The 21,766-nt window shown below is 44.4% G+C and overlaps 1 protein-coding gene and 1 pseudogene across 1 annotated transcript; both read right to left on the bottom strand.

Annotated features, from left to right (window-relative positions):
• Window positions 1–215: 215 nt before the first annotated feature.
• On the bottom strand, window positions 216–3,218 carry LOC115383606 (tensin-like; annotated as a pseudogene).
• A 3,480-nt stretch (window positions 3,219–6,698) lies between these two features.
• Window positions 6,699–21,497, bottom strand: LOC115383607 (tensin-like). The gene is made up of 12 exons (XM_030085738.1): window positions 21,394–21,497; window positions 19,877–20,073; window positions 19,676–19,804; window positions 18,697–18,771; window positions 18,542–18,619; window positions 18,397–18,468; window positions 18,047–18,215; window positions 17,776–17,844; window positions 17,014–17,043; window positions 16,803–16,917; window positions 6,807–6,888; window positions 6,699–6,718 (listed from the first exon to the last, which is right to left on the bottom strand). Exons 1-12 carry the CDS (start codon window positions 21,495–21,497, stop codon window positions 6,699–6,701), a joined length of 1,140 nt encoding a protein of 379 aa, XP_029941598.1.
• Between the last annotated feature and the right edge of the window lie 269 nt (window positions 21,498–21,766).

Raw genomic sequence — 21,766 nt, forward strand, 5'->3', positions numbered from 1 at the left:
ACCCACCTTCCACAAAGTTTCATTGCAATCCGTCAATTACTTTTTCTGGGATCTTGCTAACAAACCAACCAACAAACCGACATGATTACATAACCTCCTGGCAGAGGTAATTATGAAGATCATTACATTTTTGGTTGTTGCAAGTTTTTTCTTCCCAAATTTAGACACTCAAAAGGTTTTTTTGAGGGCTTTTTTGTCAACAGATAAATGAGTTCTTACTTCCTCTCCTGGGGATCGACGTCGCAGAAAGTGACCGTGCTGATGGGATAATGCCGTCTGAAGAAAATCCTGCAGGAAAAGAACAAAAGAGAGCAAACGGATATTAAAAACGTCCTGTATTTACAGCTCATGTTGATTTTATTCATGGAATCCTGTTTATTTTTCAAATAATAATGAAGAGTTGCTAAAACTTCTTCGACTAGCACAACTGAACGACGATTTGATTGAAGAAAAATGTCTAAAAGAAACAGTAAAAATGGCGGGCGCTCACTTCCTCTGGCTGTCGGTGAGCGTGATGCCCTGTGCCGACACTCTGAAGTGCACAGTGGTGGCGGCGGGCAGCGGGTTGCTGGCCAGCGTCTGGCTGATGGCCTTGGCCACGGCCTGAGGCCCCGTCAGAGACTCCATGTCCACCGAGTTGATGTAGAGGACGTTGCATGCTGCAAAAAAAATAAAGAAAAACCACTGTTCAGATTAAATGAGACGTTCCTCATGCTTTTGAACAAAATGGCGCAAAGAGGCCTTTACCATGAGCTTCTTCTGGAACCTTCTGAACTGTAAGGTAAAAAGGTGACAATGTGATGATTATTCAAAAGTAATCAAAGTTTTCTCCAAAACGGGATAATAAAGTAAAATACCACTGCTCCGACGAGACCAAACACACACACCACACACACACGCCTAAATGTCAAGACAATCATTTATCTCGTGCAATAATCCATCATCCATACAATTCTGTGAAACTTCTGTGTATAGATTTTTTTGAGATTCTGTCATTTTTTTTATTATACTGTACATATGTGTCTGTAATAAATGTATATTTAAATTATATTTAACCTATATCTGCTATTATTATTATCATATTGTACATATCTATCTGTCTTGAATTTTTATTTAAATTATATTTAATTTATATCTGTTACTATATATCTGTTATTTAATTATATCTGCCTTAATTTTATATTCAAATGTTTATATTATATCTGTTAGTTTACATCTGTTATTGAAATATATTTGTCCTACATTTTTATTTAAATTATATTTAATTTTTTATGCATGGTGGTGCGTTGTAAGTTTTTCACATTTCTTTTCTATTTATATTTCTGTTCTCTGTGCTGCTGGAACACTGCAATTTCAAAATAAAGGACTTTCAATTCAATTCCTTTCCAGACGCTCACCTGCTCCCTGCTTGAGAAGCTCCAGGACGGGATCAGTGGGCGTGGCCAGCTACAGTGCTTCTTCGTTTGGGTCTTGGGTTGAGAGAACAGAGTCAGAACACGGTTGTGTTTCGTGAGAGCGAGTCACCGGGGGGGGCAGGGCTTGCAGGGCAGGGCCAGCGGGGTTGGTACACCAGGGCCGAGAGGCACCCTGCAAACACAGAGACACCTCCATTAAGCGGGGATCAAACCCGAATCTGCGACGCCGGCGTCCAGAGCGCCGCTCACTGAAGTTGGGTTCGTTGGGGCAGCCCTTCAGGCCTTTGGCGCTCGTTTCGATCAGCTCGTTCGTCATGTCTCCGACTGGGTGACGAGGAAAGAGAGTTCGGCTTTATATGATGCACCATTTTTCTGTACTTGTTTCAGGGCAGTTTTGCGTTTACACGGCAATGTTTTGAAAATGACGTCTGTTTATATGGAAACAGCAGGAACGCTAGTTCGCCTGTTGAGGTGAGTGCTGTCTGACTGGAAGTCATGACGCTTTGGAGGCAAACACTGTTCTTATGTGCAGAAAAACTGTTTACTACGGCCATGGTGCGCAACAGCAGCACTACCAAAAAGTTGCATTTTTTCCCCTATTTACACTGACACAGAAGCAGAGCATGTTCAAAAAGGTGTTTTTGTCATTTACACAGAGACAGAGTCAGAGCATTTTCAAAAAGTTGCATTTCCCCACATTTCTGGGAAAAGGATTTTCCCAAAAGTTGCATTTTTATCATTTGTATGAAGACTGAGTTAGAGCACTTTCAAAAAGCTGTGTTTTCACTCGGTTCCATGGAGAAGGAATAAAAGACTTTTCAAAAACCTTACCCCAAACCTTATCCCAAAAAACTTACCCCATTTCCAGGAAGACAGAGTTGAAACTTCCTTAAAATTTTCTAAATTTTCAAAAAGTTGCATTTTCTGACGAAAACTTAATGAAACTCTTTCACTTGAAAACATTGTCGTGTAAATGACAGAACAAAAGAGACCGTGGGATTTGAGGGAACCTTTCTTGTTCTGCTGGACCGTCGGCGGTGGGCACGCCACCTTCATGGCTGGCCACAGGCGCCGCGGAACGAGTGGCTGTCTCTGATATGAAGGCGCCGGGCTCCTGGTCCTTCAACAGGTTGATGGCTGAAGAGTATGAGACAATGAGGGGTGGGTAAGACTCTCGTGAAAGGTATTTGAGGCGTCCTCATCTCACCTTGTTCTCTGGAGATATCCGGTTTGTACCAGAACCTGGAGGTGTCCTGCACAAACTTCACATTCATCTTGATGTCCGTATACCCATCTGTAGGGACGGAAACTGACAAGTTACCTCCAGCAAGTCCAAACGCGGGTCTCGTCCTCCGGATCCTCACCGTATATGGACTTGGAGACGTCCGGCAGTGCGCCGGTCAGGTTGGGCGTGCTTCCGCCGCTGACTGGCGTCAGCGTCAGGTTCTTGTTCTCACCGTCTCCGCTGGACAGGTGTCTCATCTCGGGCAGCTGGGGGGAGACGGGGAAGGCGGGGGTGGCGGGCGGCTGGGCGCTATCCTGGCGGGAGGCAGCGTCCAGCTCGTCGGGCGTGCTCGCTGTTGCACGGCGCCCCATCAGGGGGCTGAGGGGCATGCCGGCCGACGCCATTTTGGGGCTCTGCCCGATCAGGGGGCTACACGGGACGCCCCCCGGGGACGGGTGTCTCGCCAGCGAGGGGCTGGCCTGACCCAGGCGTCTCTGGAGGGCGGGGCTTGGCGGCGTGTTGGTGGCCACCGTGCGGTGGAGTGTGTTACGGCTGCCCGGGACCGAGTGGATGCCCATGATGTTGACCCTCAGGAGAGGCGGGCCGGTTGGCGTTCATGGGAGAACCAGTCCCTCGACTGCAGAAGAAAAAGTAGTTGAAAAAGGTTTGATCGTGGCTCCAAAGCATGTTTGACCTCGACCTCGACTCCTTCTTGGAATGTTCAAGAAAGTCAGCGTCTTTTAAAATCTTACCCATCAGCACTGTGGATGGGACTGCTGGAAGACAGAGGAGTATTGCACTGCTGAGCTCCAAGACCACGATTATCTAAGAAACACAAAGACATCACAAAATCACATTAGCTTTCACTCAAATTCACTCCCTTTTTTCTTTTTCTGCCTTGAAACAGGAAATATTGGGAGTGATTTACCTTGGTCTCCATCATTAGAATCAGAAGAGTCTGAAGCGAGGAGGAAAGAGGGGGGAGGAAAATGGGGAGACACACTTGAGCGCAAAGCATGAATTGGAGCAGATGGGTGAGCTCTAAAGCAGGACTGGCTTTTGAGCACTAGAGGGCAGCAGAGACTAAAAATGTTAATCTATCTACAAGGAAGACATGCTCTGTACATGACAGGGACTTGAACTTTCCAGAATCTGACCTCATCCTCCCTGCTGATGAGGCTTCAGTCCCTGCACTGACAGGGGAGTCTTGGCCAAACCCAGAGGGGAGCGAGCTGCAAAGAAAGTATTGACGACACCGATAAGAGAGCCAGTGGAGGATGAACACAGAGGCATGAAAGCATGCAATGTGCCAAAGATGACTGATGCAAACATTCTAAATCTTATTTATTCCAAATGTGTTCATGAAGTCCATTTTTGGGCCAAGATGTACCCTCAATTTTACACTGCTGATGTATTGAATGGTGAAACACATCGGGTATTTGCATTCCTCACTGGGTTAAATTCAAGCTGCAGAACAAATGGAGAAAGTCGGGCAATGGGACTGCACTGGCCAGTGATGTGATGGATGAACACATGCCATTCGAGTTAAAAATGAAGGATTTTTTGGGGTTTCAGCTGAAAAAGAGATGGATGACATGGATTTGGATGCTTCCAATGGGCATGCAGTGACGACCGGAGGGTGAAAATGAAGTTCTGTGCGACAGAACAGCTTCTTACTGCAATGGTTCAGGACTGACCGCAGGGAGGTGGGAGGGAGACAAAGGCTGCTTTTCCAAAGATGTGCCACACGGGGGTGTGCGAACCGAAGCTCAGGCAAGAGTGATGACAATCGGTGACAGAAAGACTAAGGCTGAATCCCATTTCACCCCTTAGCCCTTCCCCTTGGCCCTTCCCCTTAGCCCTCCGCCTATGAAACGGAGTGCTAAGGGGTAGGGGAGAAAGTCAACCCCTCCGAATTGGGACACCCCTCCGACAATCGCGTACGTCATCAGTAGTCGCCGCTGCCGATGACGTAGGCAGATGCGACAATTATCTGCCGAAGAAGAATGTTTTTCTTACATTTTAAAACTTTATTAATTGACAAAATACTGACATTTATGAACGTCTTTCGTTGCGGACGCCGCCATTTTGCCGATCTTGGAAGGCTTTCTGAGAAATCTGTCATCCAGTGGCGCCGGTGGCGAGGGGCGCTTGTTTTGTTCGCCTGGACCGTCAGTGGCGGGTGGGGTTAGTTCACTTCCGCATTGGCGGGGGCGCTCGTTTCCCACCCGCGCATTCCAGGCGGGCCGTGTTGAAGAAACCAGTTTATTGAAAATAATCGTCTATCTGTTGTGTTTGGAATGCGCCTGGAATGCGCGGGTGTGGAAACGATCACTCCCGTCAATGCGGAAGTGAATTCACCCCGCCCGCCAGGCATGACCTAGGCTGAAAGAACAAGCGCCCCTCGCCATCGGCCGATACCCCTCCGTTTGGAGTGTGCCTCTCGAGAATCTCCTTTTGGAGGGGTGACTGGCCCTCTTTCTTGGCCCTACCCCTCCGTCATAATGACAATTGGGACACTCCTACCCCTCCACGTGAACGCGCAAAACGAGGGGTAGGGCCAAGGGGAAGGGCTAAGGGGTGAAATGGGATTCAGCCTAAGAATGCGTAAGTGTTCACAAATACAATTTGCTTTATGCAGTTCTGTTGGATTTTTTAGAAAGTCTCCACCATTGAGTCTGGCTCTGCAGGATTCTTCCTGTTCAAAGGGAATTTTTCCTTTCCACCGACTCCTCTGCTTGATTATGTGTAATTGTTGGGTTTTTCCTCTCTTAAAGTGTCTTGAAAGTACTGCGTTGTATTTGGCGGTTGTCTTTTTTGAGCTGACCATGGGGAATGTGTTGCTTTTTTGGGGAATTGAACCTGTATTCAAGCCATATTTTTCCAAGGAAAATTCTCTCTCAGTCACTTAAAAAGCTAAAAAAAAGAATAAAAAATCCTAAAGTGAGCAAATTTGCATTCAGATCTTGACGACGCACGTTACATCTTAACCCTGGCGCCATTCGGGACTCATTTTCCAGATACGCGTCACTTCTCTGCTTTGCTTTGGTGACTGTGTAAGCTCCTGGATTCAGAGAGGATCACTTCTTAAAATGGCCCGCCCCATGCAAATCTCTCAAATGCTTTGATACTACTTTATGTGACAGAACAAACAGGTCAAAAACTCCAAACGGCTCACGGTTCTCTCTTCGACAGCAATGGAGGGAACCTTCTGTTATGTGCTGCTCCTGCTGAGCTTGTCTCAGACATTTGGCAAGTACGTTTTTGTCGGCGAGCACAAGAACTGGCTCCAAGCTCAGCGGCATTGTCGGCTCTTCTACACTGACCTGGCTGCCCCCGGCGACAAACACGGGATGAACAAACTGCGTCAGGACAACCCCGGCACCGAGGAGCAAGTCGCCTGGATCGGTCTGATGCAATCGCCCAAGAACTCGACGGTCTGGATGTGGTCAGGAGGAGGAAACCTGACAGAACTTTTCTGGGCAGACAATGAACCAGACAATGACTTTAAAAAAAAAGGCGGTGCTATCTTTGGACCCTCGTGGTACGATCTTCAAGAAACCTATGTCTTGCCTTTCTTCTGCTACCGCGTCATTGTGGTGAGGGAGAAGAAGACCTGGGAGGAAGCTCTGGACCACTGCAGGGAGCACCACCGCGACCTGGCCAGCGTGGCGTCTGACACCGAGATGCTGCTCATCCAGGGGGAGCTGAGGAAATCCTGTACCACCGAACGGGTCTGGATCGGTCTGCAATTCCTCCCCGACAGGTGGCTGTGGGTGGACCAGCAGCCTCTGGGCTACCGGGCCTGGGGCGGCGAGGGGACGGAGGCGTGCCCAACGCGCCACTGCGCAGCCATACAGCTGCCAATGGGCAAGACGCAATCAGGGGAAGGCCTCAGTAACTGTCCAAATGTTCCACAGAACCCTGAACCACTCGCTAACTGGGTACCTCTGAACTGCAGAGAGAGACTGCACTTCATCTGCTACTGAGCTCAATTAGAAACTATTTTTAGCAAATGTTAATGTCTTGTCCTGTAATTTTCACTTGTGACCGATCCCCTACCCAAGCCCCGCCTGATCTGCAGGCAGTGAGTGTGAACCTACGCATGTTTAAGTAAGGAGTCTGTGGAGATACGGGGAAGCCGGGGGTCGGCGGGGAACTCTCACCACCGCCATCAAACGTGGGGCTGTTGGCGAGTCGGTCTGCCTCGCTGTCCTCGAATGCCTCCCGGTAGCTGTGCACCGTACCCTGGGGAAGAAACCAAAGACTGAATATTTACAGATACAGCAGACATACAGTCCGATTTGGCAAAATTTTGTACTTAAAATATTGTTTCCATTTCCATTTGTGTTTAGAGGAGAGATTTCTGAAAATAGTTGAGTATAATTCAAACTTAATACAAACACTTTGTGCTTGATTTCAGACGAGCTTCAGATTTGCTTTTAAACTACTTTCAAGTGTGATTTTAGACATAATCTTCAAAAACACAACATATAAAATGACAGAGTTTCAGTGGTCTGATAGATATGAAATAGTGCCACGCTTTCTGTATTTGAAGGTTTTCAGCAATAAATGTGCTGTAAAAATCACTCTGTATCACGTCAAACTTTTTTTTTTTTTGTCCCCAAAAACACTTCAGGGTGATGGCGGGATCCCGAAGGTCAAGTTACTGGATCATTTGCAAAGAAATGGAAATTTTCTGTGGGATCATTTACATGGTGAGGAGGTACGATCTCAATGAAGAGGACAGTGACAGTTTATGAGGTTTAACTAAATTTGTCCCAGCTGCTTGTAAATTCCTTTTGTTTTATTAGGGACCGAGCCCGGAGGGCATGGTGGCCGAAGGCAAGGTCTCTTTTGTCTTTCGTTCGTTTCTTCTTCTATATCAGTATTAGGGACCGAGCCCGGAGGGCATGGTGGCCTTTGGCCACCATGCCCGAAGGGCAAGGTGTCTATTGTTATTCGTCCGTTTCTAATCATGAGCCCCCCCCCTTTGACCCAAAATTTGACCCCCTAAACATGCACGAAAACTCACCAAATTTGGCACGCACATCATGACCGGCGAAAAATTTTGTAAAATGGAAAAATTAACCCCATCTGCTCTCTAGCGCCACCTAGAAACAGTTAAATTGTCGCCACGGCTGGCAGGAATGTCGTAGAGAGATCAAACCAACACTCACGCGTTCGACTCATTGAGATGTAAATTTCACGTGCTGACACCCCTGACCTAAATCCAACAGGAAGTTTGCTATTTCCCTATCAAAGTAAAATTTTGCTCAAAATCACTCCTCACGAAAAAATTTTCTCCTCCGAGACCGTTTGTCGTACACACATAAGAGTCACGCGACGTGATAGAGGACAAATTTCTCTACAAAACTTGTGAACAACTTTGTCAAAAGTCTTACGGTGTGGATTTTATTAGCCCTCAAATTTGGAAGTCTGAAATCCTGCCTTGCTCCTGCCCTCATCTGTTATAATGGTTGAAAAAGGAAAAAAGTCGTCTTTTTTCAGCTCCTCAAACAAGTGGCGACTGTGGCTATACCGTGATGCCTATCGACAAACCGAGCACACGTAAAGCCTCACAAGGTTCTCCCAAACAAGATGATGTGACATAAGTGGTGAAAATTTCATGATATATGTATGTTTACACAGGTAAGTAAAGGTGTGTGCTCTGCATTTTTTTTGCTCTCAGTTATAATGGAGCCAGATGGGGAAAAATCTCGCGCTTCTCACAAACTGAGGCCTCTACGGTCCAAACTAAAAGTCTGACTGCTCTGAAAGCCTCACCAACTGAAAGACAACTAATTTTCCTATCAAACGTGATATTTTTTGTTCAGTTTTGCCACACAAGAAAGGAACAAGGAGCAGTTGTTTCCCAAACAGAAACCTTAATATTCTCCTCTCTCCACTCTAACAGACATGACCATATATGGGCATACGGTGCAGTTACACAGCTGACAGCAGCTGTCAATCAAACTCTGACACTCACTGCCTTCATTCAGTGACTCTCAAAAGCAGATGGGAGAAGCTAACAGCTCCATGTTAGTGGATGGGACATGCTAACAACTCCTTATTAGTGAATGGGAGATGCTAACAAAGGTATGTCAGTTGGTGACAGATGCTAACAACTCCATGTTAGTGGATGACTGATGCTAACAACTCTATGTTAGCGGATGGGAGATGCTAACAGCTCCATGTTAGTGGTTGGGAGATGCTAACAGCTCCATGTTAGGGGACGGGAGATGCTAACAACTCCATGTTAGTGGACGGGAGATGCTAACAGCTCCATGTTAGTGGATGACAGATGTTAACAGCTCCATGTTAGTGGATGGGACATGCTAACAACTCCATGTTAGTTGATGGGAGATGCTAACAACCCCATGTTAGTCGATGGGACATGCTAAAAACTCCTTGTTAGTGGATGACAGATGCTAACAGCTACATGTTGGTGGATGGTAGATGCTATCAACTCTGTGTTAGTGGAAAACAGATGCTAACAGCTACATGGTCGTGGATGGGAGATACTAACAACTCCCATGTTAGTGGATGGGAGATGCTAACAAGTCCCATGTTAGTGGGTGGACGTCTCAGTCGCGGGCGAGCGGGGAGGCTCGGTCCCGACCAATGCCGCTTGCGGCTTTAATTAGGGACCGAGCCCAGAGGGCATGGTGGCCTGCCTGGAGGGCAAGGTCTCTATTGTTCTTCCGGTCTTTCTCCTTCTTCTTCTTCTTCTTCTTCTTCTTCTTCTTCTTCATTCGGGACCGAGCCCGGAGGGCAAGGTCTCAATTGTTATTCGTCCGTTTGTTCGTCTATTATTTCACTGACCTCGTATTAAAATGCAAATTTGACCCCCTAAACATGCACGAAAACTCACCGAATTTGGCAGGCACATCGTGACCGGCAAAACATTTGATAAAATGGAAAAATTGACTCCATCTGCTCTCTAGCGCCACCTACACAGCTGACAGCAGCTGTCAATCAAACTCTGACACTCAGTGCCTTCATTCAGTGACTGTCAAAAGCAGATGGGAGAAGCTAACAGCTCCATGTTAGTGGATGAGAGATGCTAAAAGCTTCATGTTAGTGGATGACAGATGCTAACAGCTACATGTTAGTGGATGGGACATGCTAACTGCTCCATGTTAGTGGATGGGAGTTGCTAACAGCTGCATGTTAGTGGGTGGCAGATGCTAACAGCTACATGTTAGTGGATGGGAGATGCTAACAGCTACATGTTAGTGGATGGGACATGCTAACAATTCCATGTTAGTGGATGGGAGATGCTAACAACTCTATGTTAGTGGATGGGAGATGCTAACAACTCCATGTTAATGGATGACAGACGCTAACAGTTGCCGCTTGCGGCTTTAATTTTTTACTCTTACTGATTTCAGCAAATACTGACAGATGAATAACAAAAAAATTACAATTTGTGTTTCTGTCAATGATTGAATGAGGGAGACAATAATTCGTAAAAAATTTGAATGTCATGAAGCAAAAAACAGATAAAAATTGAATTTCTATTCTGTCTCATTTAATATTTAAATTTCTATTTATTCTTTGTGGAGCAATACTTGAAGGAAATTTCCTTTCATGATTAAGAAAGCAATAATACTCCACTCTAAAATGTCAAAATTGTCTAATAAAAGCTGTAATAGGAAGATGAAACCATTAAAATCAGCTACAAAAACAGATGACAATGTGATGAAATGTTCAACATCTGAAATTGTGACTGAAATTTCAGAAAAGCAGCAAAAGAGAGTTTTATGATATGCAATACTGCATATATGAAGCTTTAGACTCTGTGTCGGCTTCATTTTAAAGGTGAAGCGTGTTTTGTGGATCCTCCTAAATTTGATTTGGAAATTGGAAAATCATAAATATGGCTCTTTCTGTTTAAAAGTTTCAGATCACTGGTGTAGTAGAAGTCCAAGTTATTTTATGAACCAACAACTACTGAGCTGCAGTTGCTCAAACAAAAAAACCTGCTGCGGTCAACCCCGGCCTCCTCTGCCTCTCTGGGTCGTCCTCTCGGATTCATCGCCAGATTGTTTGCAAAGTCCGCTGAGTGCACGGCCGCCGTGGAATCAGGGCCGCTCTGGTAATGGCCCTCGCTCGTGGTGCGGCGCCTGCCCGTCTCCTAATAAGCTCCAACCCGCTGCCGTTATCTTAAGGAAACCCTCAGGAGCTGTGAATCAGGCTGACTTGCGGATATGACAAGAGTTAGGAGTGTTTTCCTTCGCAAATGGGCTAAAACAAGCTCTCTGCTGAGAGGATAATCACAGATCACCAACGTCACCCATGAACTTTGAGCACTTTCAATTTTATGACCCACCTCGGCTTGTCACACATGGGTTTAGAAATCTTCTGCTGATGAAAATGTATATTTTTACAAAAATCAAACAGTTATTGTGATAAAATGGCTGTGATCTCAACATAAAGGCAAAGTCATGCGTCTGACAGCTGTTGCATTTTGGGTATTTTACAAACAGCATGACTTTGATGCTAGTTTTCCAACAACAAGGTGGCTATTTTTCAAGACTCAGGGTTTAAAAATAATAATAAAAAAAAAATGAATGACTCAGAAAAAAATCGCCATGTCAGGCACTTTCAGGCCAAAAGCATCTACTTCGTTCGATCTCGAGTGTAGAACTCCACAGCTGCATCCATTTTATTGACCCATGGTCATCCCTTGAAAGTGGCCGAGCTCCCCGAACCCATATCGCCCCCCATTGGTGAAAGTATCAGAATTCGTCGGATTGAATCAGATCAAACCAAATCACTGGTTACCTTCCAGCAAGGTGATGCTTGTGTTTTCACTCGCTAAATGTGCCACGAAAACTCAGAGGGCGACAGTGTGCACGTAATCTGATGTGTCATGCATATTTGTGCATGTGAACACCGTCTGCAGCCACGAGAACCTCGCACTTCGCCTCATCGTGCCTTTTTATTGCCCGTCTCTGTGGTGGTGGTGGTGGTGGTGGATCCTGCTAGCGGTGGCTCGGCGCCACATGCATGTGATCAGTTAGCCGAGTGTGTGTGTGTGTGTGTGTGTGTGTGTGGGGGGGGGGGGTCATATGACTTCTTCATATGATGATGTACACTGATTGGGCGAAGTTGATAGAAAAAACAGAACGTGACTTTAATGGAATCATAGTTTGCCTAAAACATAAACCTGGAATGAACAGTTACTGTTATTACTTTGAAATTTTAAAGTTTACATATATTTTGTACGTATTTTGTATCTGTTTTTGCAGAAATTGTGCTATCGATTCTTCTGGAGTTTGCATCTATCTATCAATCCCTCTCTCTTTAGCTCTATATCTCCATCTATAGCGCTATATCTATGTCTAAAGCTAGCATCTCGATCTATCGCACTACATCTACCAAGCGCTCTATCCATCCTGGAGCTCTCTATAGATCTATCTGTAACAGGTTGAAGAATGACCTCATTTATGATTGTGAAATTCCTGCTAAGATACGTAAATAGTCTCTGTATACAGTTTGTCCTGCAATGAGTAATGAGTTAGCGCCATCTACTGGCAGCTGTCAAATCTATAAATGTGACCGGAAACCAGAAGCTCAGCAGTCCTGTAGCCCGCTGCTGCCGGTAAGACAGACTCCGGTCCTTCTCTGCAAAACATTGTTATAAAATGCTCTAAAGCTAACATGACAAATCATCCAGTGTATTTTCGTTCTGTGTCTGTTGTAACTCATGAGTCACGTTAGTGTTATGGTCTATTTTGTTACTTAAAGCGATACTTCAACATTTTGGCAAATTGGCCCATCTAGGGCAATTCGGTAGTCATTTAGAACAGCATACTTACTTTTTTTGTGAGGGCGAGCTGTTGTTTATTCAGCGGTGCGTCTGAGGAGAGCTTCACGGCGGACATAATGGAAGTGGACGGTACAGTTGCTTTCCCTCGTCAAACTCATCAAATACACAATCCAACAACCCCAAAACACACTTTGGTGGACACGTTATAATCCGCACATTCACTACGCTGCGGAACACCAACAAATAATATTGTAGCATTACGACATTGAAGCAAATATTGGGAACTACTTTTTCTTTTGAGATCACTACGCCCAGACGCCATGTTTAGTAAGTAGTTCCGTCTTAGCAATCTTCGCAAAAAAACGCTCAATCTCGTAATTTTGCATTAATATTTCACAGCGTAGTGAATGTGGGGATTATAACGTGTCCACCAAAGTGTGTTTTGGGGTTGTTGGATTGTGTTGGATTGATGAGTTTGACGAGGGAAGCTACTGTGCCATCCACTTCCATTATGTCCGCCGTGAAGCTCTCCTCAGACGCACCGCTGAATAAACAACAGCTCGCCCTCACAAAAAAAGTAAGTATGCTGTTCTAAATGACTACCGAATTGCCCTAGATGGGCCAATTTGCCAAAATGTTGAAGTATCGCTTTAAGTCAACTCTATTCTTTCCCAGTAGATGTCACGTGCCAGTGGAGGTGCTAACCACATGCTTTTTGTGTTTTCATGTGCTCATTGCAGGTAAATGTTGTTGCATTAAATGTTTTGTATTCATTGTAATTAGTCAGGCATTCAGAAAGTTGTATTGTTTGTTGCGCCGTCCACCATTATGGAAAGAACGTGCACTGCAATATTTTCTAGTCACCACGAGGGGGTACTGTAAGCCGTATTATTGATTTGATTCTGAATAGTGTTTGTTCTCTTGTATCTTCCATTTACTTACATTTTCTGTCTAAAAAGTATAATAAGGGATGATGATGGTTAAAAACAAATTAAGATCAATTGTATGAAATTCATTGTAAAGCATTAATGTTAAACCCACTATACGATCACCTGGTAAAATGTCTACTGTTAAAACCATTATATGAAGTGATGTAAAAATCCGATCTTGCGATGTATTTCATGATAATGTAAAAGACTTCCGTGTTATGTATTGGAGCAGTCCTGTAGCCCACTGCTGCCGATGTCACGTGCCAGTGGAGGTGCGAACCACATGCTTTTTGTGTTTTCATGTGCTCATTGCAGTGCTCATTGCAGCGACTCATAAAGAGTCACATCATAAAGAATCACATCATCTCAGACGTGCCTCAGAGTATGTTTTTGCCGGGACGGGTACAGAACAGTTACTATATCTATCGAGAGCAATCTATCAATCTAAAGCACTATATCTGTCTAGGGCACTATTTCTAGAGCTCCCTATAGCACTATATCTAGCCAGAGCTCTCTATAGATCTGTCTACAGCACGATATCTATCGAGGGCTCTCCATCAATCTATCTATACCACTGTCTATCGAGAGCTCTAAGGACTTTCACCACAATGAATGGTCTGTATTGCTTTAATGTCTTGTTTTTTTTTCTTCTTCTTCTTCTTCTCTCCTTAAGAACAGGTAAGCCATGACAATATAATGTAAATGAGAAGCGCAAACAGAAATCCGAGACCCTTTTTTCAGTACATCCATGAGTAGCAACATTCACACGACATTCAGATCCCACCGCAACAGAGAGTCTGTCCATTTTTTCCGCTTTCTCTCACTGCGACAGGGTGACGCTCGCCTCAAAGCTGACGGGTACAACGCATTTCTTTTTTTTGTTTGGTTTTGTGTTTCACTCTCTGAATGGAAGCAGTCCGTTTTTCAGTGCGCTGTACCTCTCCGGCCCCGTTTACACAACAACGTTTCAGGCGAAAACGCATTTGGGCGTTTAGAAAGACGACTTTTTTTTTTTGCGACGAAACCAAGATCGCAGACAGTTGGATCCTTTAACGGTGGCTCTTGATTATAAAAAAAGGAACGAAAACTTCATGCAAGCGCAGCCGGAAATTTCCCCACCGTTTCCACGGAGACAGTCGGCGCATTTTCGAAAAGTTCCACGGACAAACGACGGATGGGATGAGTCTCAACTACAAAACTACTAATATGGATTTAAAAAACTAGATCACCGCCGCCATCTTTGTTATCGTCCGACGTCCCTGTGGTGCAGTAGCAGCGTTTCCTGTGTTCGCCCGTTTCCATGGTGACGGAGTCGGGGAAAAACTCGCACCCCCTCACAATTTTTTATTTTTTTCCAAAAGCGTTTTCAACTCCAAATCGCCGCCGCATAAAAAAAATGGGGCCGTCAGCTTTCGAGAAAGTGCCACCATACATTCCGACAATGGAGAACTCAAAACAATAAATAAGAATAAATAAAGACTTGGAGGCTCTTATTTTGAAACCGAACATTTCTCAAGCCGTCCTTTGGGCATGTTCTCTCTTGATGCTATTTTTTTTTCTAAAGAATAAAATAAAATGTTTTAAAAAAGCAACATGCAGCCTGTTTAGCATAGATGTTTGAATCTTTGGAAAAAAAAAATCATGGGTGCTGTTTTTTCATATTGCTCCTGAACTTCCGTTTATTTTATTTTTTTTAATTCCTCCTTTAATTCGTAACTTTTAAAAAGTCTACCCAGCTACGATGTTTCGGACAGGGGAGGGAGAAAAAACACTCGGGATGCTTCTGTCCATGCAGTTTCTATCTCATCCATGCCTTCGCCTCGCTCGAAAATAAACAAATGAACAAAAATAAATAAATAAACTGAACTCAAACATGAAAAACAAACATGTACAAAGTAATGTACACCATATATTCAAACACATTTCAATATCCTTCAGATTTTGAAATCATTAGCCAAAATCAGTTTTGTTTTGTTTTTTTGTTTTTTTTCTCTCAACCCATTTTAAGGTAATCTTCTTTAACTAGACTGTACAATATATGTATATATGGGTAATCATGAGGGGACCAAAGCAACAAAAATAAATACTTTTTCGCGATGTCACCTTTTTCAAAGTTATATCTATGTACATTTTTTTACACTTTTTCTCTTTTTTTTTAGCTTATCGTGAACGGTTGAGCAAGCAGGCGTTTGCACACAGTGTGAAAATCTGTCTCTTTTTTTAAAAAAAAATTGTAATCAACAAGTTTAAAAAAAAAAGGAAAGGGAAAAAGGAAAGAAAAAAGATAACCCTGGCTCATGTGGATCTAAAACCGAAAGGTAAAAATAGAGCATCTCACCGTCATGTGGCTACGTCAACAATGTCTAAAGGACTCCGAGAGGAGCGGAAAAAATCTAAGTTCATGCAGTCTTGAAGGTCTTTTATATTTTTTCTTGTCATTTTTTTTCTTAAAGTACACAGCAATAAGAATGACTTCAGTGATGAGGGGGATGGCGGTGGATTCTGGGAAACAACAGCATGCTTTTTAGAGAACAGTGCATAGGTCCAGGTCCTCTGGGTTTTGTTTTTTTGTTTTTGTTTTTTTTCCAGTGTGTTTTTTTTCAAACTTGCAAAAAGCAGCGAGAGGAGCCCGAATGAGCGGCGGCGCCATCTGGTGGACGAACAGTCTTGAGGTGATGCGAGTGGCTTTTTCTTTTGTTCTTCTTCTTTTTTTTTTATCTTCCTCTTCTTCTTGTATCTATATATTCATACATGTTTTAAAATCTGGTCTGCCATGCGCAGTTTTTAATCACTGCAAGAGCCCTTTCCAAAACACACAACAGACCCAGAAATCGGCCGCTCCAACGCTTTCGCCACTTCTTTTTTTTTTTGTGAGTGTCTTTGAGGAAGAAGTTAGAAGAATCGAGCTTAAAGATCAAGCTAACATGCATAAAGTCTTCAAAGCCGTTAAGGCTCAACTTTTTTCCTGAAGTTCGAGAAGAAAAAAAACACTTTTTTTTTCCTTTTCTTTTTTTCCCTCCACTTCTCTGTCTTTTCAAAATAAAATAGTAACAATGGCTTAAGTAGCTACATCATTCTTGCACTTTTGTATTGCGACTACCTTTGGTCAGTCAACGAAAAAAACAAAATGCTAAAAACGGAGAAAACCCTGAAACGTACAAAGTCCCCCTTTGCATCTGATCTCCTCCATGTTTGTCACGTGCACAGCTCCACTCTGGATCCACACTGATGCCTTCAAAAAAAGACAAACCGGGCAAGGCGGAGAGGACAAAAGAGAGAGAGAGAGAGAGAGAGAGAGAGAGAGAGAGAGAGAGAGAGAGAGAGAGAGAGAGAGAGAGAGAGAGAGAGAGAGACAGAAAGAATCGATCAATGCCGTCCGGTCCCGGTGAAAAAGAGGGGTTTCCCGACGACATCGCCATCGCCATGACGCCGGAGAGGTCTCATCGCTTCATCACCTTGGAGACGAAGCTGACGATGGCGGAGGCAGGCTGGTCGGGGTCCAGCTCGGCGAACAGGTGGCTCACGTTGTCTGTTGAGCTTCCTTGTTTCCGGGCCACGAATCCGTAAAGCCTGAGGGGAAAAATACGGCGACGACGACGACAAATCAAAAGATCAATAAAGTATCGGCATGAGCTCGTCCCGATAATAACCCCGTCTCAAACTTACCTCACTGAGCCGCCTCCTTCTTTACCCCATCTGTGAAGAAATTACAATCTAATCCACGGTTCCATCAGCCCTGACCCGGAAGAGATGGCGAGTTGTTGCTCTTATGGTCACCGTTCCATCTACTGGTGGTAATAAAAAGAACTCCGCTTAAATAATAATATTTTGGTTGCTCTATTTGCAGTCATTGTAAAAGTAACGATTGTAGCGTTTCAGTCGTAACGCTAGTTTAACCACCAATCTCGGAGTAGTGCCGTTATGCTACTCGTTTCCATCAAAAGTAATTTAACTACTTGTAACGTTCGTTACTTGTCGTTACATAACCAACTCTGGTTATTACATAGAAAAGCATCTAAAATGACACATTGGGTTTATTATGTAGAAAAATCACCAAAATAATTACATTACTGTGTTTATTTGATGGGAAAATTGTTAAAATTATGACATTATTGGCTTTACTATCTGAAGAAAATGACATTACATTGAAAAGGGACATAATTGTACAATATTTTGTTCATCAAATAAAAAACTGACAAAAAATAATCCTACATTACTGGGTCTATTTTGTGGAAAAATGACAAAATTAAGACAATTTTGGCTTTATAAAACTTAAAATGACTAAAAATATGACAATGCTGGGTTTGTTTCATTTAAAATTATGAAGATCATTACATTGTTGGTTGTTGCAAGTTTTTTCTTCCCAAATTTAGACACTCAAAAGTTTTTTTTGAGGGCTTTTTTGTCAACAGATAAATGAGTTCTGACTTCCTGTCCTTGGGATCGACGTCGCAGAAAGTGACCGTGCTGATGGGATAATGCCGTCTGAAGAAAATCCTGCAGGAAAAGGACAAAAGAGAGCAAACAGATATTAAAAACGTCCTGTATTTACAGCTCGTGTTGATTTTATTCATGGCATCCCGTTTATTTTTCAAATAACAGGGAAGAGTTGCTAAAACTTCCACGATCATCACAACTGAACGACGATTTGATTGAAGAAAAACGTCTAAAAGAAAGAGTAAAAATGGCGGGCGCTCACTTCCTCTGGCTGTCGGTGAGCGTGATGCCCTGCGCCGACACTCTGAAGTGCACGGTGGTGGCGGCGGGCAGCGGGTTGCTGGCCAGCGTCTGGCTGATGGCCTTGGCCACGGCCTGAGGCCCCGTCAGAGACTCCATGTCCACCGAGTTGATGTGGAGGACGTTGTACGCTGCAAAAAAAAAAAAAAAAACAAACCTAAAAACCACTGGTTACATTAAATGAGACGTTCCTCTTGCTTTTTAACAAAATGGCGCAAAGAGGCCTTTACCATGAGCTTCTTCTGGAGCCTTCTGAACTGTAAGGTAAAAAGGTGACAATGTGATGATTATTCCAACGGCCAAGGTTTTCACCTGCTCCCTGCTTGACAAGCTCCAGGACGGGATCAGTGGGCGTGGCCAACTCCAGTGCTTCTTCGTTTGGGTCTTTGGTTGAGAGAACAGAGTCAGAACACGGTTTTGTTTCGTGAGAGCGAGTCACCGGGGGGGCGGGGTCGACCTTTGGTGGGGATCATCAGCTTGCAGGGCAGGGCCAGCGGGGTCATGGAGTGTTGGTACACCAGGGCCGAGAGGCACCCTGCAAACACAGAGACGCCTCCGTTAAGTGGGGATCAAACCCGAATCTGCGACGACGGCGTCCAGAGCGGCGCTCACTGAAGTTGGGTTCGTTGGGGCAGCCCTTCAGGCCTTTGGCGCTCGTTTCGATCAGTTCGTTCGTCATGTCTCCGACTGGGTGACGAGGAAAGAGAGTTCGGCTTTATATGATGCACCATTTTTCTATACTTGTTTCAGGGCAGTTTTGCGTTTACACGGCAATGTTTTGAAAATTACGTCTGTTTATATGGAAACAGCAGGAACGCTAGTTCGCCTGTTGAGGTGAGTGCTGTCTGACTGGAAGTCATGACGCTTTGGAGGCAAACACTGTTCTTATGTGCAGAAAAACTGTTTACTACGGCCATGGTGCGCAACAGCAGCACTACCAAAAAGTTGCATTTTTTCCCCTATTTACACTGACACAGAAGCAGAGCATGTTCAAAAAGGTGTTTTTGTCATTTACACAGAGACAGAGTCAGAGCATTTTCAAAAAGTTGCATTTCCCCCCGTTTCTGTGGAGACAGAATCAGAGCGATTTCAAAAAAAGTTGTATGTTCGTCTGTTTCCATGGAGATGGAATCAAAGCATTTTCGGAAAGACGCATTTCAGCTTGGTTCCACGGGGACCAAGTCAGAGGGTTTTCAAAAAGTTGCATTCCCCCCATTTCTATGGAGATGGATTCAGAGCATATTTAAAAAGTTACATTTTAACCCGATTCCATGGAGACAGTATGAAAGAATTTTCCCAAAAGTTGCATTTTTATCATTTACATGAAGACTGAGTGAGAGCACTTTCAAAAAGCTGCGTTTTCACTCGGTTTCATGGAGAAGGAATAAAAGACTTTTCAAAAACCTTACCCCAAACCTTATCCCAAAAAACTTACCCCATTTCCAGGAAGACAGAGTTGAAACGTCCTTAAAAAGTTCTACATTTTCAAAAAGTTGCATTTTCTGACACTCAAAACTTAAAGAAACTCTTTCAATTGAAAACATTGTCACGTAAATGACAGAACGAAGGAGAGCGTGGGATCTGAGGGAACCTTTCTTGTTCTGCTGGACCGTCGGCGGCAGGCACGCCACCTTCATGGCCAGGCCGTGGGTGCCACGGAAGGAGTGGCTGTCTCTGATGATGAAGGCGCCGGGCTCCCGGTCCTTCAACAGGCTGATGACTGAAAAGAGTATGAGAAGATGAGGGATGGGTAAGACTCTCGTGAAAGTTATTTGAGGCGTCCTCGTCTCACCTTGTTCTCTGGAGATCAGGGGGCTGGACGGGACGCCGCCCGGGGGCGGGTGTCTCGCCAGCGAGGGGCTGGCTTGACCCAGGCATCTCTGGAGTGCAGGGCTTGGCGGCGTGTTGGTGGCCACCGTGCGGTGGAGCGTGTTGGGGCTGCCCGGGACCGTGTGGATGCCCATGATGTTGACCTGGGAGCTGTTGAGACTTGAGCAAAAACTTGAAGAAAAGAGTAATTAAAAATGCTCGAAACGTAGAAGTCTCTGCACAAGATCTTTAATTCAATAGAAAGTTGATCAGACAGGGAGATAACCTAAATGCTAGCAATAAAAGAAAAACAGGAGTCCTGGACCATGTCCGTGACCTCTGACAGCATCAGAGTCTCCAGCAGAAAATGGCATCGAGCTCTCCTTTGCTCGAGAAGTTAAACCTTCAGTTTGCATGATTCAAGCGAATTGATGGTTACATTTTGATAACACTGATCGTCACAGGTTGTTTTTCCCGGAGACCAATACAGACAGCAATTGTTTCATGAGACACAGAAGCTTTTTTCTCATATGGGGAGAGAACAGGGAGGAGATCTACTCCCTGCTCCTAACCTTGAAACCGGCCTGGGACCGTCAGAATCACACAGAATGAGCTTTCAGTCACAGCCTGTTATACTGAAGGCCTCAAAATCATGAAACAATCACAGAATACGTATATATGAAGTAAAAATATAGTGAACAGTTGAATCAGTACATAGTCATTAGAATGTGATTAAAACTGTATATAAACAAGTGAATCTCAGCATAATGATTTAGAATGTGATTAATATGGTAGATTAATGAGTGATCACAGCATAGTGGTTAGAATGTAAATGCATTATATGACAATCCCCTCTCTTGATCGCAGTCAACCTGCGATCACAAAATAATAGGAGAAATGATACTCCCTCTCTTGATCGCAGCCAACCTGCGATCACACAGCAGTAGGAAAAATGATACTCCCTCTCTTGAACCCAGTTAAGCTGGGTTCACTACACTCATGCGTTTTTACAGCAGAGTGTGTCCTACTGTACTCTCACGATATAGCTGAAGCGGTACATCATTAACAGGCAATGTGGCATAAGGTGGAGCATCATCAGTGGCCAACATCTGATAGGACGGGGGTGAGTTTTTCTCAATCATGGATGCAATCATTTGAGCAATAAGAGATCTGAGCAAAGGAACACAGCAACAACAACAGGTAATGAGAAGAGCAAGAAAAACACAGATCAATGTGAAGACTGCCAGGAAGAATCCCTTGAATATCCAAAACCATCGACCAAACAGGTCTCCCAACCACGAGCTCTCTGGTGACTCCTGAGTGGTCACAGGACCAAGGGCGTCGAAAATTCTAGTTTTACCCCAGTGGTTGTCCGACTCCCAGTCCGTGATGTTGTGATGACAGGTATCAACAGAAACAGACAAACCAAACCCTTCAATCTCTGTTACAGCTTTTGATAGTTTGACATCGGGTAGAAGCTTATGACCGTTTCTGGTTAACCTTGCACCGTCACACGTGGGGGCCCAGTCCGATTCTGTGTCAGCCACCACTTCGTCCCAGGAGTGGTTGGGGACGGTCAGATAGTACTCTGCATCGTCTCTCATTGGGCAACGAAAGGTAAAGCACAGATCAATAAAGAATGTGACATGCTGATTATCAGGTTGCATAATGCACGGTCCAGGTTGTCCAGGTGCACAGCTGACATTCAGTGCGATGGAGTTCAGGTCCATGGGGGAACTTGTTTGTCTCCTGACTGAGTGAGCTCGATGTGGGGTTTGGGGTGTCAGTTCAAAGTCATGCAGTGTGGGTTCATCAGGAGATAGGAATGGGTTTGGGCGTGTCGTGTGTGGCCTTGGGGGGTCGTCGTGGGTTG

This window comes from Salarias fasciatus, assembly GCF_902148845.1.
Source record: "Salarias fasciatus chromosome 23 unlocalized genomic scaffold, fSalaFa1.1 super_scaffold_20, whole genome shotgun sequence".
Classification (NCBI taxonomy): Eukaryota; Metazoa; Chordata; class Actinopteri; order Blenniiformes; family Blenniidae; genus Salarias; species Salarias fasciatus.

Bases quoted from the DNA above. Each gene is read 5' to 3' on its own strand.
- LOC115383607 (XM_030085738.1), bottom strand. From the start codon at position 21,497: ATGAGAGACGATGCAGAGTACTATCTGACCGTCCCCAACCACTCCTGG. The intron at 20,074-21,393 runs GTTAACCAGAAA...TTTTTGCTCAAG, and splicing joins CCCACGTGTGACGGTGCAAG to TCTCAACAGCTCCCAGGTCA. The intron at 6,889-16,802 runs GTGATGAAGCGA...TTTCTTCCCCAG, and splicing joins TCGTCAGCTTCGTCTCCAAG to GGTACGGTGCACAGCTACCG.